This window comes from Chlorocebus sabaeus, chromosome 22, assembly GCF_047675955.1.
Source record: "Chlorocebus sabaeus isolate Y175 chromosome 22, mChlSab1.0.hap1, whole genome shotgun sequence".
In the NCBI taxonomy this organism is placed as follows: Eukaryota; Metazoa; Chordata; class Mammalia; order Primates; family Cercopithecidae; genus Chlorocebus; species Chlorocebus sabaeus.
In genome coordinates this window covers 87815615-87831551 of record NC_132925.1, presented here as the reverse complement: position 1 = coordinate 87831551, position 15937 = coordinate 87815615, and the positions used below count along the sequence as shown (strand labels likewise).

Here is a 15937-nt window from a genome sequence, read left to right as displayed (position 1 = left end):
CCCACCCCCCGGCCCGCCCGGCCCGGCCCCTCCCCGCCCCCTCCCCGGATCCGATTACAGAGCGGCGGGCCCGCCCCAGCCGCCCCAGTGCCGCAGCCACCCGCCCCGCCCCGCGCGCCGCGGTGCGCCCCGAGCGGCGGCCGCTTCCAGGAGGGCTCGGGCGACCCTTCCCCTGCCGCTCCCAGAGTCCCGCGGGTTGGGGGTAGGGCCGTCCGGCCTGAAGCGCGGTCCCCAGCCATGGCCTTCCCCGCGCCGCCCGCGCTGCGCCGGGCTCCGAGCCCCCTCCGCTCCCGCCAGACCAGTCCTTCCGGCCCGGGCCGCCCGCCTGGCGCCTCTGCCGAGCCCCCTGCACCCCCATCCCCGCCTCGGCCCCGCCAGCCCCGGCTCCGCCTCGCTCCCGGCCCGGGGCCCTCCGAGCTTCGGCTGGGACCCCGCGCCCCGCCTAGTTCCTATCTCTGCTCGCTGCGCGCCATCCTCCGCTCGGGCTCGCGCCCATCAAGACCCGCTCCCCTCAGCCACCCACAGTTGCACTGCCCGGCCCTCGTCCGCGCAGGGCAGGCTGGAGGAGGGGCCTGAGAGCTGTGTGGCCCTGTGCACCCGGTCCTGTGATAACCCCAAATCTACCCCCGGAATTCCTTTTGGGGCTAGGGTAGCAAGGAACGGGCTCCGTTGAGTCTTTTACTGGAGAAGGGATACTAGAGGGGGAGAAGCTGAACTGTTGTCAAGTCCCCTGGGCACCCCCCGGCCTCGGGGGAGCAACTATTCCTCCCCCTCTCCTCCATAATCGGCTCAGCCTGGTCCCACTGACCTCCACCTCCCCCCACAGCTGAGTCTCTTGGCACCTGGGTATGTGTGGGTGGGGAGGGGAATCCAATCTCCCTTCCTCTCCATCTGGCCTGGTGGACAAAGGGCAGGGGGACCATCTGGTCCCGCCGGGGTGGGGGAGGGGCCCACAGTGTTGGTCCCAGGGGTGGGGGAGGGGCGGCGCTCTTTAGAAGCAGCAGCCGGTGGGGTCTAATTGCATCACTTTATTTCACCGACCTCCACTCTGGCTCCCACCCCCCAAAGCCTCAGAGCAGGAAACAAGCTTGGCTGAGATGCTTCAGGCCTAGTAACCTCGGGAGGTACAGAGCACCCAGAAGGAAGGGTAAAAGGGGGGCAAAGCGGTGGCCCTCCCTTTCTGGGGGTCACTTCTGAGCTGGGGCCCGCTGAAACCTGTGTCCAAAGTAGCTTTCAGGGCTTGCCACACCCTAAGCCTTGCAAAAGGGCCTCCTGCAAGGGCTGGCCCCATGGGGTCCCCACCTTCCCAGCCAGTGAGGTTAGCATGGTTAGGAGTCCACGTGTGCAAGTGCTTGTGTGAAGGATCATGTATGCATGTGTGTATATGCAAAGCTGTACATGACAATGTGCTTGCCAGTCCAGAGTTACATGTACCTATGCAGTTGCTCTCAAGCGAAGGGTCATATTTGGGAACAAGGATGGCTCTAAACATGTAAGCATGCGTGTGGGCATGTATGTATCTGGGGCCTAACGGGGTGGGGAAGTGGGTGTTGGGGGAAGGGCTGGCCTTCAGGGCATTTGCAGGAGGAGGAGGGGGTGGGAGGGAAAGGCTGGGCAGAGCAGGGGAAGGAGTGAAAGCCAGGCAGGAAAGTGGAAGAACAGGAGAAGCTCATGTAATGGATTACCCTCCACCGGATTATGTTCCTTGATTCCTGAGGGTTTTTTCTCTTGATTTTACCCCCTCAGCCTATCACTGCAAGAGAAAGAGGCAGAAAAGACAAACAGACCACAAAAGACAAGAACCCAGACAGACGCACCTGTTGCATGTGCTTGAGGCAGAGCCCGTGAGAGAAGAGAGAGCGCGCCAGAGAGAGCTCGGCAGGCAGGCAGCCCACCCCCTGCAGCAATGCTGGGCTTCACTGGAGCCCCTGCAGGAAGTCCAGCAGCCCTGTATGCCACTCCTCTGGTTTGTCCAGGTAACAGGGGTGCCCCGCCCCCTTCATGATCAGCACCCGGTGGTTGGGCAGCTGCTTCAGGTGCTCAAAGCTGGACTGACCCATGGGGTCCTGGTCTCCATATACAATCAGAGCCGGAGTCTGAGGAAGGATGGGGCAGAGTCAACAGGGACCTGCCATAGCATCCCCAGCCCTCCCCACCACTTCAGTCTCTCCCTGGGACCACCCCATATAAGGGGGAGAGACAAGCTGTCCCAGTGGGTGGGGGCACATATTGGTATCTGCCCCAGAACACAGTTTAGCACAGGGCTTGGCACAGTAGTCTGCTGAGTAAACCAAAATGGTGGAGTTGGGTGGTCAGTTCCTCCCAGAAGACACCCCTTGGTTACCCAGCCCCCAGATAAGGAAGGTCCAGGGATCCACCCTTCCTTGGTCCTGGCAGGGACACCTCAGCTTCCCACACAAGAGTACCTTCACACTGGCATAGTTGGCAGCATTGATTTTGTCAGTGCAGATGGGGGCCACTGGCACATAGCCACGTAGCTGGGAGCCAGGGGCCGTGAGGAAGGGCAGGGAGTACATGCCACTCAGTGATGGACTGATCACAACCGGGGGGCCCAGCTCCAAGACATCCACCACAGCCGCCAGGAAGCTGCCAGGGGCCAGCTCCCCAATAGGCGCAGGGGCTGCTGCTTCCTTGGAGTGCCCCAGACCTGCAGGGATTCAGGTGTGGAAGAGATAAGACAAGGGCAGTGAATGGCAAAACAAGGGAGATGGTTGCTCTCTCCAGGAAGCCCTCCTAGGTCAGTTTTTCTGTGGCCAGGTTCCTATAACACCCAGTGTGCCCATGTTTATTCCTACAGTGGCCTCACTCTATCCTATCTGTGCCAAGCATGAAGCACTTCTCTCCATGTCTGTGCCTGTCTCCCCAGCAGTAAGTGTCCTGGAGAGAATCAGACTCTGAAGCCCAACAAGTCTGGGTCCAGAACCCAATTCTGCATTTATTATCTATGTGACCTTGGGTAGGTCCCCCTCAGCCTTCTCTCAGCTGCTCAGTTTCCCCATCTGTTAAAGGGGGATAACAAAAGTATCTGCCATTTAAGATTGTTGTGAAAATTAACTGCGTGAAAGGCACCTGGCCTTGGATTGGGACAGGAGAGGCTCCTGAAGGACAGCAGCTGAGGGGCAGATTCTGCAGCTCCTCCTCCGGTCATTCAGGCTTCACCAACAAGATTAGCTCCAGACCTTCACCCTGAAGCTCAAGCCAACCCATCATTGGAACCAATCCTGCCTGGGCTGGAGGCTCACCCTTGAGCCATGAAACCATACCATCCCTGGCCTGAGGGGGTGGGACCAGCCATGCTGCTCCTTTCACACCTGGCACCAAGGGTTGGGACCCAGCCATCTGGGTTATCACAGGCAGTCTGGGCACTGATCCCACCTCCCTAGAACCCAGCTCAGGGCTTTGCATGTGGGATCACAACTGGGGGCCTGGTCACCCTCCAGGACCTGCCTTGTCCCCCAAGGCTCCAGAAGACTCAGATCTCACTCCTTAGGGCTTCCAAAAGCCTATAGTTATGACTCAGTCAAAATACTTTACTTCCAATTGGCTGAGCACCAATTACTCTGTGTCACTTACTACCCACATACTCACATGGATTATCTCATTCCATTCTCATTAGAGCCAGCCCTAGACATGAGTGTGGTTATCTCCCACTGCAGATGAGGAAACAGCGGCTCAGAGACACGAAGACACTGCCCAGGTAACAGTGAGGAGCAGCTGGGCGGTAAGGACCACATCTGGATCAAGACTGCTCAGAGGCCTTTGCAGTGTGCTTGACCAAACGCTGTCAAGTTCAGAGCCCAGCCTGGCCGGGTCCTCCAGATCCCACCGCCCCCACCTCTAGAGTGGGGAGGGGCTACATGTTATAGGAACCTGGCCCTGTCCCTGATGAGAACTCCCCAACCCCTGCCCAGAAGCCTGCCCCTTAAGTACCTGGCAGGTCAATGGCCACAGCCTGGTAGCCAGCCTGGGCCAGCCTGTGCAGTGTACCCAGGTTCTGCCAGGTCTCGGAGGAGAAGCGAATACCATGCAGTAGCAGTACAGAGAAGTGAGCTTGCCCACTGCTGGGCCGGGCCTCTCGGAAGAAGAGGGCCTGGCCCTGCACCTGGATGGTGCCCTCGCGCTGCTCCACACTTGCCGCCATGCCTGCCGCTGCTGTGCTGATGAAGGGCCTGTGGTCAAAAGCCACAATGATGAGGGGCCACAGAACACCCTGCTCAGGGTGGTGGTCCCACAGGAGCAGCAAGGAAGCCTCCAGTTGGCTTCCAGAACTTTAGGAACATGCTTTGGGGTCAGGAGAACATAGGTGTTATTTCTGCCTCTGCCATTCACTTTAGTGTGTAACCTTGGGCCTCAGCTTCTTGATCTGAAATATGGGAACAATAAAGCCAACCTCAATAATTAAGAATTAAAAGTTTAGCCGGGCGCGGTGGCTCAAGCCTGTAATCCCAGCACTTTGGGAGGCCGAGATGGGTGGATCACGAGGTCAGGAGATCGAGACCATCCTGGCTAACACGGTGAAACCCCATCTCTACTAAAAATACAAAAAAATTAGCCGGGCGTGGTGGCAGGCGCCTGTAGTCCCAGCTACTCGGGAGGCTGAGGCAGGAGAATGGCGTGAACCCAGGAGGCGGAGCTTGCAGTGAGCCGAGATAGTGCCACTGCACTCCAGCCTGGGCGACAGAGCAAGACTCCGCCTCAAAAAAAAAAAAAAAAAGAATTAAAAGTTTAAGAAAAATTATCGGCCAGGCACAGTGAGTGGCTCACGCCTGTAATCCCAGCACTTTGGGAGGCCAAGGCGGGTGGATCACCTGAGGTCAGGAGTTTGGGAGCACCCTGGCCAACATGGTGGAACCCCGTCCCTACTAAAAAAATAAATAAATAAAAAATTAGCCAGGTGCGGTGGCGCGTGCCTGTGGTCCCAGCTACTCAGGAGGCCGAGGCAGGAGAATCGCTTGAACCCAGGAGGCAGAGGTTGCAGTGAGCCAAGATCGCACCACTCTGCTCCAGCCTGGGCGACAGAGAGAGACTCGGTCTCAAAACAAAAAGAGCCAGCTGATGGTCACATGTCACTGCCATTAGGCCAGTGCGGTGGCACACGCCTGTAATCCCAGCACTTCGGGAGGCCAAGGTGGGCAGATCATCTGAGGTCGGGAGTTTGAGACCAGCCTGACGAATATGGAGAAAGAAACCCCATCTCTACTAAAAATACAAAATTAGCCAGCTGTGGTGGTGCACACCTGTACTCCCAGCTACTAGGGAGGCTGAGGCAGTAGAATTGCTTGAACCCAGGAGGTGGAGGTGCAGTGAGCTGAGAACATGCCATTGCACTCCAGACTGGGCAACAACAGCGAAACTCCATCTCAAGAAAAAAAAAACCAACAGAAAAAAAAAAACAGAAAAATTATCAGTGGGGGTGCCTACTGTAAAAACGCAGCATGTGGTGGGGCTCCATTACGATTGCTGTTCTTATTCTCATCGTTATTATCCTTTTCTATAAATGGGGATAATTCAGTAGTACTAGCTCATAGGTAGTTGATAGGATTAAATAAAGCCATGCATGTACTATGCCTAGCATGTAGTAAGGACTCAGTGCTCAATTAAGTTACAGGTCATGAGTTGGCAATGCAGGCCAGAGGGAGCCCAAACTGGGGTAAAAAGCCCATTTTATTTTATTTATTTATTTATTTTTATTTTTTTGCGATGGAGTTTCACTCTTGTTGCCCAGGCTGGAGTGCAGTGGCATGATCTCAGCTCACTGCAACCTCCACCTCCCGGATTCAAGCAATTCTCCTGCCTCAGCCTCCCGAGTAGCTGGGTTTACAGGTGCGCATCGCCATACCCGGCCTTTTTTTTTTGTTTTTTTTTGTTTGTTTGTTTGTTTTTAGACGGAGTCTGGCTCTGTCTCCCAGGCTGGAGTGCAGGGGCCGGATCTCAGCTCACTGCAAGCTCCGCCTCCCGGGTTCACGCCATTCTCCGGCCTCAGCCTCCCGAGTAGCTGGGACTACAGGCACCCGCCACCGCGCCCAGCTAATTTTTTGTATTTCTTAGTAGAGACGGGGTTTCACCATGTTAGCCAGGATGATCTCGATCTCCTGACCTCGTGATCCACCCGTCTCGGCCTCCCAAAGTGCTGGGATTACAGGCTTGAGCCACCGCACCCGGCCTTTTTTTTTTTTTTTTTAAGACGGAGTATCGCTCTGTCGCCCAGGCTGGAGTGCCCTTGGCGCATCTCCGCTCACTGCAAGCCACGCCTCCTGGGTTCACGCCATTCTCCGGCCTCAGCCTCCAGCCTGGCTGGGACTACAGGCGCCTGCCACCACGCCCAGCTCCTTCCAGCTACTTCTTTGTATTTTTTTAGTAGAGACGGGGTTTCACCGTGTTAGCCAGGATGGTCTCGATCTCATGACCTCGTGATCCGCCTGCCTCGGCCTCCCAAAGTGCTGGGATTACAGGCGTGAGCCACCGCACCCGGCCTAATTTTTGTATTTTTTGGTAGAAACGGGGTTTCGTCATGTTGGCCGGGCTGGTCTGGAACTCGTGACCTCAAGTGATCCGCCCATCTTGGCCTCCCAAAGTGCTGGGATTACAGGCGTGAGCCACCGCGCTGGGACTAAAAGCCCATTTTCTTCTTCTTCTTCTTCTTTTTTTTTTTTTTTTTTTTTTAAGAGAAGTTGTCCCGCTCTGTCGCCCACGTTGGAGCGCAGTGGCGCAATCATGGCTCACTGCAGCCTTGACCTTCCTGGGCTCAAGTGATTCTCCCGGCATTCACCCCCAGTAGTTGGAACCACAGGCGCGCACCTCCACACCAGAAAGCCCATTTTCTAGAGGCGGAAATCGAAGCGCCCAGTGGGAAAGGCGACCCGCCGGGGAGGCGGGGTGCTCAACGCGCTGCCACCTGGGGCCCAACGCGTTGACCTCGCGGTCAGGTTGCTTCCGCGGACCACGGTTCTGGCTCGCTAGGTGTGGCACCGGGAGGGAATGGTGGCAACCCCCAAGGAGGGGACCCAGGGATCCGAAAAACGAAGACTTGGGGTAGGTGGGGTTGGGTTTTGACTGGAGAGAAAAAAGGGTCACAAGCGCAGGGCGGGTACCTGGGGAGCTGTGTGGACTCGCGCAGACGGGAAGCAGACGCGTTCTGGCGGTGAATTGGACACGGCGGAGGAATGGTGGGGGAAGAGGCCGGTCCCCATCCAGCGGGGGCGGGGACTGGGCCGTGCTCCGGGGCGCCCTCTTGTGGCCACAAGCTCGCAGGGTCCATAGGCTCCGCTCAACTCGTTCTTCTCAAAGCTGCGTCAGTTTCCCCAAGCCACTTGGTCCCACATGCCCCAAACGCGGTGCTGAGCACGGTTTCGAACTCCTCAGCGACCTGCCCCACATGGACATGGAGCAGTCTGAGGAGGAAAGTTCCTTCGGGATCGCATCCTTGCTGCTCTCTTCCGGCTCCCCATCCCCCTTATCCCCAGCCAGAACTGCCCAGGGCAAGTTGTTGGCCTGGCACAGAGTTGAGGCCGGACAGGTTTGAGTGCGAGGCTCCGCCAGTGTCCAGCCAAGTGGCCTTGATCGTTTTCCCAATGCCTCCGAACCTGTTTCCTTCCTGTAGAGCGGGTCATACGTTGCCAACCTCTGCAGAGTAGCAACAAAGAGTAAACGCCACGCTCTGCACAGCCTCCCAGTGCTGGGCCTGGTTGCCACGCGGAGCCTTGGGCCTGGGACAGGCCAGACGTTGGTAACACATCACCAACCAGGGCAGGCGCCATGAGTAGATGTGAAGGAGCCCAGGGCCGGTCCAGGCTCTGATCGTGGGTGTGCGTCGGGGAGGGGTTGGGGTGGAGTGGGTAGGAGTCAGCAAAGTGGCTGGGCCAAGACCTGGAGCTGCTGCATAACAATATCTGACATTTACACAACGAGGCCTCTGCTTGGGACACTGTTCTGAGGCTTGACCCGTCCTTAAGAACCTAGAACAACCCTGTGCTGTGGGTTTTATCCTTAACTCCATTATACAGGCCAGAGAACAGAGCCAGAGTGGAGATGTTCCACTGGGAAGAAGCCACATGGCTCTCCGCCTCCTTCAAGCCAAAAACAATTCCGAAAATCTGGGCGGGGGGGGCCAGAGAGCATTTGGGCTCTGCCCCCAGCACCTCCTTCGCGCAGACGACTCGGTAACTGGGCTGCAGGCCGGCAGCTGCGGAGTGCGCAGGCGCGCCTAGGTGGCCGCGGTCCTGGCCTTCTAGAGCCGGAGCGGCCCGCGGAGCTGCGGAGGCAGCCGTGGTCGGGGCGCTGTGCAGCTGCTGGTTCCGCCTGGGCGGGGCCCACCTGCTCATCCCGTTCGGCCCGGTGAGTCTTCCCGGGTACGGAAGCCGGCCGGTGGCCCGGGGGCGGGCCATCTTTACCCCGCCCCTTGCTCCGGGGCAGAGTCCCGCGGAAGAAGCAGATGCTGGGGCAGCGAGTGTGCGTGTGCGCGCGTGTTGTGTGTGTGCGCGTGTTGTGTGTGCGCGCAGGGTCTGCGTGTGTTCTTGGGGGTCTGGGTGTATGTGTACGCTCGTGTGTCTGCGTGGTGTCCGTCAGTGTGTTTCTGCGCGCTTATATTGGTGGGGGGAGTGTGTTCGTTGATGTCTGCCTGCTTGCGTCGGCATATGTCTTCCCAGTGTATTTCTGTGTGCGTGTGATTTTAAGGGTATGTGTCTACCTGTCTGCGTGTGTGCATTTCTGAGGGTTTGTGTGTGTGTCTGCTTTCCTATGCATGTGCCTTTCTTGTGTGAGTGTGTAGTTTTACGGTTGTGTGTATGACCATGCTTGAGTATTTCTGAGGATCAGCCTGTGGTTTTGAAAGCGTGCACCTCCATCAGTCTCTCTGGCTTCCTGATGCCTGACTGCGTGCGTGATTTAGAGGATACCATTACTAAATGGAAGGGATTGATCGCACACGGGCCAGTGTGTGTGCAAGGAGGCTGCATGTACATGCAGGGAATAGCTTGTGCAAAAGAAAAGCGTGTGGGGGCAAGATTCGTATTTGTGCTTGTGTGCACCTGTGTATTACTGTCAACGCATATTCCAATGACCTAACGCGGGCACAGTTTACCCTGCCCCTCGCATATCCCCCCAGGCGGCCGGCTGCAGGTCTGCTACAATTGCCTAGTACTGTGTAGCACCCTGGGTTGCCAAGGCAACAGCCTAAGCCCCGCCCTTCCCTACTTGGAGAGGCGCGGGGTCGCCCCGAATGGACTACAAGGAAAGGTCCCTCGCGCCGGGTGGGAACCTGGGCTAACGCCCTGTTAGAGACGTGCATCTGAGGTTGTTCGTGGTCTCGAAGAAAAGAGGAATGCGGTCTTCCTCCACTAGGTCCTGGTTTTCCAGAAACAGCAGAAAGGCTGCTGCTGTGGCCCACAAACCCCCGAAGCCTGGGGATGCAGGCTCAGGAAACATCCCTGAAACATCCCAGAGGGATGAATAGGACCCAAGACGGGACCCCGGCTCCTAGCTCGGGCAGATGCCCAATTGGCACTCAACAAAGGTGTGCTGGCCGGGCGCGGTGGCTCACGCCTGTAATCTCAGCACTCTGGGAGGCCGAGGCGGGTGGATCACGAGGTCAGGAGTTCGAGAACAGCCTGAACAACATGGTGAAACCCCGTCTCTACTAAAAAATAGAAAACTTAGCCGGGCGCGGTGGCGAGCGCCTGTAATCCCAGCTATTTGGGAGGCTGAGGCAGGAGAATCGCTTGAACCCGGGAGACGGAGGTTGCAGTGAGCCGAGATTGTGCCACTGCACTCTAGCCTGGGCGACAGAGCAAGACTCTGTCTCAGAAACATAAAAATAAATAAATAAAGATGTGTTTGCTGGACTCCGGGTATGAAGCAGGCGTGCTCATCCTAGGCCCAAGAAATGGCAGGAACAGCCCTGATCCGGTCCATGGTATTATCTAAATCTCACAGGAAGCTTAGGAGGGCAGCCACGAGGTTATCCCATTTTACTGACAAACTGAAGACACAAACAAGGCCAGGAAGTGGCAGTCTCAAAGGCCTGCCCAATTTGAGTCCTGGGTCCTAAGGGCTGTCCTCTGGGGTGGCAGAGACCCCAGACTGGAGGAGTCCACGAAGCAGGTCATTTGGCCAGAAGCTGTCTGTGTATGGGATGGGGAGTAGCATTCATCTCTCCAACCTCTACGCTGTGTTTTTCATTTCTGGGTGTACCATGCTCCTCCCTGGCCCTGCAGCCCCTCACTCCTCAGCATTTTCCTCTATTACAGACATTCACTGTGAGCCTCTTCATAACAGCTGGGTTAGACCGTTAGTTATAATGCGATTGTAAAATGCATTCTGATTTTAGCAGTATTAAATGCAGCCAGATTAAAAGAACCATTTCCAAACATGCCCTTAAGTGGGAGGTCCCTTTGCACGCAGTCTTTCTCCTTTGGTGACCCTCACCACTTTTTCCACCTGCAAGGCTCCAGTTCATCCATCACCTCCCAGCTCCACAGGTTCCTCCTTGGCAAACCAAGTGTGGCCTGGTAGTTAGAAGCCCATTCCTAGGTTCAAACCCCAATTCCCCCACTTGATACTTGGCACTTTGGGCAAGAGAATGTACCTCTCTGAGCCTCCATTTCCTCACCTGTAAGAGAACTGTAATCACATCTGCTCCCCAGTGTTCTTGGTGGAAAAGAACGTTGTATGTAAAGTGCCACATTCAGGGCCTGCTGTCATAAGCGCTTGATGAACGGAAGTGGTTTCAGTTGATCCCATGATGGTGGCGGTCACTGAGCATGCTGTGTGCCAGAGGACACCTCAGATGCACCTCCTCACACTGAGGTATCTGAGCATTTGCCCTGGCATGTGGAGTAGTTGAGCATGAACCCCCAGAACTTTGCCCATAGCAAGGGAAAGGGCAAGGGCTAGAGCTCTTCTTCTGCTGGGGACTCTGGGTGGGTTTTTTGGATGGGATCCAGGGGTCCTTGTAGGGGCTCGGTCCCAGCCTCTTTTCCCTCTCCTCTCCTCCTCCAGACTGTGGTACAGACCTCCATGAGCCGGTCCCAGGTAGCCCTGCTGGGCCTGGGTCTGCTGCTCATTTTCCTACTGTATGTGGGGCTGCCAGGCCCCCCAGAGCAGAATTCCTGGTTCTGGGGAGACCCCAATGTCACTGTCCTGGCTGGTCTTACTCCTGGCAACTCCCCCATCTTTTACCGCGAGGTGCTCCCACTCAACCGGGCCCACAGGTAGGTGCTGCCCCAAGGGTCTAGTGGAGGGACTAGGCTCAAGGGGAGTCCCTGTGTGGGACCTCCATTATACTCAGAGTGCTCAGGGCCTGGGAGGGCAATGGGAGAAGCCTAGGAATAAAGAAAGGCGGGCTACACCAGGTCCCCAGGATACACATTCCCATGTGCCTGCAGGGTGGAGGTGGTGCTGCTTCATGGAAAGGCCTTTAACTCTCACACGTGGGAGCAGCTGGGCACACTGCAGCTACTGTCACAGAGGGGCTACCGGGCCGTGGCCCTTGACCTTCCAGGTGAGCACCCCCACCCTTTTGTCTAGGGAAGCCCTAAGGTGTGGCTGGGGGGCAACTGGGCCCTAGTGTATGGACAAGCAGTGTCAGGTCACAACGTGAGGAGGCACCATGAAAAAGTCTGTGTTTTCATTTTCTACCACGAAAACTAGTGAATTCTAGGTCACGAAGCAAATAAAAACTCTTCACAAGCAGTGTACTTTCTTTTTTAATTTTATTTATATATATTTTTTGAGACCGAGTCTCGCTTTTTCACCCAGGCTAGAGTACAATGGCGCAATCTCAGCTCACTGCAACCTCCGCCTCCTGGGTTCAAGCGATTCTCCTGCCTTAGCTTCCGAAGTAGCTGGGATTACAGGTGCCTGCCACCACACCCGGCTAATTTTTCTATTTTTAGTGGAGATATGATTTCACTATGCTGGCCAGGCTGGTCTTGAACTCCCGACCTCAGGTGATCTGCCCACCTCAGCCTCCCAAAGTGCTGGGATTACAGGCGTGAGCCACTGTGCCCGCCAAGCAGTGTACTTTTTATGACAAACTATATAGTTTTTGTGTTTTTAAGTACACAAATGATTTATGCTATCACTTTTGTTATTAAAAAAATTAAAAAAGTCATCGAATCATAGAGGATAAAAAAAAAAACCTACAAAATAGCGAAGCACTCGGAGACCAGTGCCGCATTTCTGTCCCTCTCTAAGAAGTTTAGGGGATGCCACACCCTCTTCTGGGTATTCCCACACATAAAGATGCAGATAATATAGAGAATTGTCTGGGAGGGGTGTAAACATGACTGGTGTCCTGCCTGCTTAGCACATCCATCTGCAGCTTGGTTTTCTCTCCCTACATCATGTCTCAAAGATCATGCCGGTCCCTGCAAACCTCCCTCTCTGTTGTTAACCCTGCAGTGTGTCCCATAGAAGGGATGGACAGGCTTTATCCAGCCATTCCTCTACTGGCGGAATGCTCAAGCAATGTAGTAGCTAAAGCATCCTTGGACATGCTTCTTTGAACATGTAAGCAATAATTTCTCTAGGGTAGCTACTGAGGACAACTGATGGGCCAAAGGACATGGTTTGTTTGTTTGTTTGTTTGTTTGTTTTAGATGGAGTCTCACTCTGTCTCCCTGGCTGGAGTGCAGTGGCTCATACTCGGCTCACTGCAATCTCCACTTCCTGGGTTCAAGTGATTCTCCTACCTCAGCCTCCCGAGTAGTTGGAATTACAGGTGCGCACCACCACGCCCAGCTAATTTTTGTGTTTTTAGTAGAGACAGGGTTTCACCATGTTGATCAGGCTGGTCTCAAACTCCTGACCTCATGATCCACCCGCCTTGGCCTCCTAAAATGCTGGGATTACAGGCATGAGCCACCGTGCCCAGCCACCAGGACATGCACTTTTAAATTTAGATAAATACTACCTCATCCTCCAAAAACACTGTATGGATTTATCTTCTCATCTGTCATGTATGAAAGTGCACATTTCCCCATGTCTCCCCCAACACTGGGTGTTATTTCAGTCTTTTTCATTTTGCTAATATTAGATGAATGAAAGATACGCTTTTCTTTTTCCTTTTTTTTTTTTTTCTGAGACAGAGTCTCACTCTGTCACCCAGGCTGTAGTGCAGTGGCACCATCTTGGCTTACCACAACCTCCGCCTCCTGGGCTCCAGCAATCCTCCTGCCTCAGCCTCCCAAGAAGCTGGGATTTCAGGCGCCTGCCACCACGCCCAGCTAATTTTTGTTTTTTTTTTTTTTTAGTAGAGACAGTTTCTCCATGTTCGCCAGGCTGGTCTCGAACTCCTGACCTCAGGGGATCCGCCTGCCTCGGCCTCCCAAAGTGCTGGGATTACAGGGGTGAGCCACCACACCTGGCAAAGATATGCTTTTCTAACAGGCATATTACATTGCCAAAAAATAGCTTCTGGGCAGTTTTAGGTAGTGTGTGCCAGTGCCACTGGTCCCCAACTTTTTCCCCCACTGTAGTGGGCAGGAAGTCTTGTGCTCCTTCCCATTGCCCCTCAGCTGGTACCTGCTGCTGTTCCTAGGTTTTGGGAACTCGGCACCTTCAAAGGAGGCAAGCACCGAGGCAGGGCGGGCAGCATTGCTGGAGCGGGCGCTGCAGGACCTGGAGGTACAGAATGCCGTGTTGGTGAGCCCCTCGCTGAGTGGCCACTATGCCCTGCCCTTCCTGATGCGAGGCCACCACCAGCTACATGGATTCGTGCCCATTGCACCCACCTCCACCCAGAACTACACCCAGGAACAATTCTGGGCTGTGAAGGTACTGGGAGAAGGATCTCAAAGGTCCTGGCGCCCTGTTTCTGGCTTGGGGGGGTTCAAGACTCAAGTCTTACTTGGCAGGACATGGCCTTATCCCTGATCTTGGAAGGAAGAGTTGGATGGTGTTGGGGAAGGCTTCCTAGGAAGTGGCTTGGGGGTCAGAAACTCATCAGGCCCCAAGATCACAGCCCCCTGCCTTGCCCTGCAGACTCCAACCCTTATCCTGTATGGAGAGCTGGACCACATCCTGGCTCGAGAGTCACTGCGGCAGCTCCGCCACCTGCCCAACCACTCTGTGGTGAAGCTACGCAATGCGGGCCATGCCTGCTACCTCCACAAGCCGCAAGACTTCCACCTTGTCCTGCTTGCCTTCCTTGACCATCTACCTTGAACTAACCCACTCCCAGGTCCCGACCTGGCCTGAGCTTGGACAGTCTGGACCACCACCCTCCCCTGACCAGGGAGACAACCTCTGGGATTGGAGGCCAGAGGCCAGAGGGTCAGACCCAGCCAGGACTTCTCATTTCATCTCACAGACACAATAAAAAAGCATATTTGTCCTGCCTGGGAAGTGACAGGTTCCATTTCCTGGTGTGCTGTGGGAGAGATGGGAGTGGGAGGCAAGTCTGGGACTACTTTGGGCCTGGGAGCTGGAGGGGATGCTCCAGCAGTCTGGGAAGGCTAAGAGTGCGCCACTTCCTAAGTGCCTGGCCTCACCACTCTGTGCCTGAGTTTCCTCATCTGTAAAACAGGTATGATGGCAACGCCTAGGTTGGAGGGTGGTTACAGGACTGAATGAGTCTGGATAACTGAGTACTCAGCCACATAAGGCTGGGGAATTGCTGGTGGGAGGCGGGGTGTATTACTGCTGCTGCATGACCACTGGGATTGGTGGGAAATCCAGGGTCTGGACAGCCAAGCTGAGGGAGTCAGGAACCTAGAGGGTGTGGGGAATGTGATTTAAGAATTAGCCAGCACCGGGCGCGGTGGCTCAAGGCCGGGCATGGTGGCTCAAGCCTGTAATCCCAGCACTTTGGGAGGCCGAGACGGGCGGATCACGAGGTCAGGAGTTCGAGACCATCCTGGCTAACACGGTGAAACCCCGTCTCTACTAAAAAATACAAAAAACTAGCCGGGCGAGGTGGAGGGCGCCTGTAGTCCCGGCTACTCGGGAGGCTGAGGCAGGAGAATGGCGTAAAAACCCGGGAGGCGGAGCTTGCAGTGAGCTGAGATCCGGCCACTGCACTCCAGCCTGGGCGATACAGCGAGACTCCGTCTCAAAAAAAAAAAAAAAAAAAAAAAAGAATTAGCCAGCATTGCCGGGCGTGGTGGCTCACACCTGTAATCCCAGCACTTTGGGAGGCTGAGGCTGGCGGATCACGAGGTCAGGAGATCAAGACCATCCTGGCTAACATGGTGAAACCCCATCTCTACTAAAAAATACAAAAAACTAGCCGGGCGCGGTGGCGGACACCTGTAGTCCCAGCTACTCGGGAGGCTGAGGCAGGAGAATGCCATAAACCTGGGAGGCGGAGCTTGCAGTGAGCTGAGATCCGGCCACTGCACTCCAGCCTGGGCGACAGAGCGAGACACTCTGTCTCAAAAAAAAAAAAAAAAAAAGAATTAGCCAGTATTGCCGGGCGTGGTGGCTCACACCTGTAATCCCAGCACTTTGGGAGGCCGAGGCTGGCGGATCATGAGGTCATGAGATCGAGACCATCCTGGCTAACACAGTGAAACCCTGTCTCTACTAAAAAAATACAAAAAATTAGCCGGGCGTGGTGGCAGGTGCCTGTAGTCCCAGCTGCTCCGGAGGCTGAGGCAGGAGAATGATGTGAACCCGGAAGGCGGACCTTGCAGTGGGCTGAGATTGCGCCACCACACTCCAGCCTGGGCGACAGAGTGAGACTCCATCTCAAAAAAAAAAAAAAAAAAAAACAGCCAGCATTGGCTGGGCACAGTGGCTCATGCCTGTAATCCCAGAACTTTGGGAGGCCGAGGCGGGTGGATCACAAGGTCAAGAGATCCAGACCATCCTGGCCAACATGGTGAATTCCTGTCTCTACTAAAAAAAAATACAAAACATTAGCCAGGCGTGGTGGCAGGTGCCTGTAGTCCCAGCTACTCTGGAGGCTGAGGCAGGA

General features: G+C 55.4%; 2 protein-coding genes across 8 annotated transcripts; one reads left to right on the top strand and one right to left on the bottom strand.

Moving 5' to 3' along the window:
* Positions 1 to 1013: 1013 nt before the first annotated feature.
* Positions 1014 to 8225, bottom strand: ABHD14B (abhydrolase domain containing 14B). 2 transcript variants are annotated; one of them, XM_007984445.3, is made up of 4 exons: positions 7113 to 8225; positions 3952 to 4190; positions 2427 to 2668; positions 1014 to 2096 (listed from the first exon to the last, which is right to left on the bottom strand). In XM_007984445.3, exons 1-4 carry the CDS (start codon positions 7277 to 7279, stop codon positions 1917 to 1919), a joined length of 828 nt encoding a protein of 275 aa, XP_007982636.3. In that variant the 5' UTR covers positions 7280 to 8225; the 3' UTR covers positions 1014 to 1916. The 2 variants fall into 2 exon arrangements, with proteins under 2 accessions (XP_007982636.3, XP_007982637.3); XM_007984446.3 differs by having other exon boundaries at positions 3952 to 4384; positions 7113 to 7199.
* ABHD14A (abhydrolase domain containing 14A) lies at positions 6944 to 14358 on the top strand. 6 transcript variants are annotated; one of them, XM_073010115.1, is made up of 6 exons: positions 6944 to 7053; positions 11017 to 11228; positions 11403 to 11518; positions 13272 to 13367; positions 13559 to 13644; positions 14002 to 14358. In XM_073010115.1, exons 1-6 carry the CDS (start codon positions 7000 to 7002, stop codon positions 14182 to 14184), a joined length of 747 nt encoding a protein of 248 aa, XP_072866216.1. In that variant the 5' UTR covers positions 6944 to 6999; the 3' UTR covers positions 14185 to 14358. The 6 variants fall into 6 exon arrangements, with proteins under 6 accessions (XP_072866216.1, XP_072866215.1, XP_007982635.1 ...); XM_073010114.1 differs by having other exon boundaries at positions 13559 to 13794; XM_007984444.3 differs by lacking the exon at positions 13272 to 13367.
* Positions 14359 to 15937: the final 1579 nt, after the last annotated feature.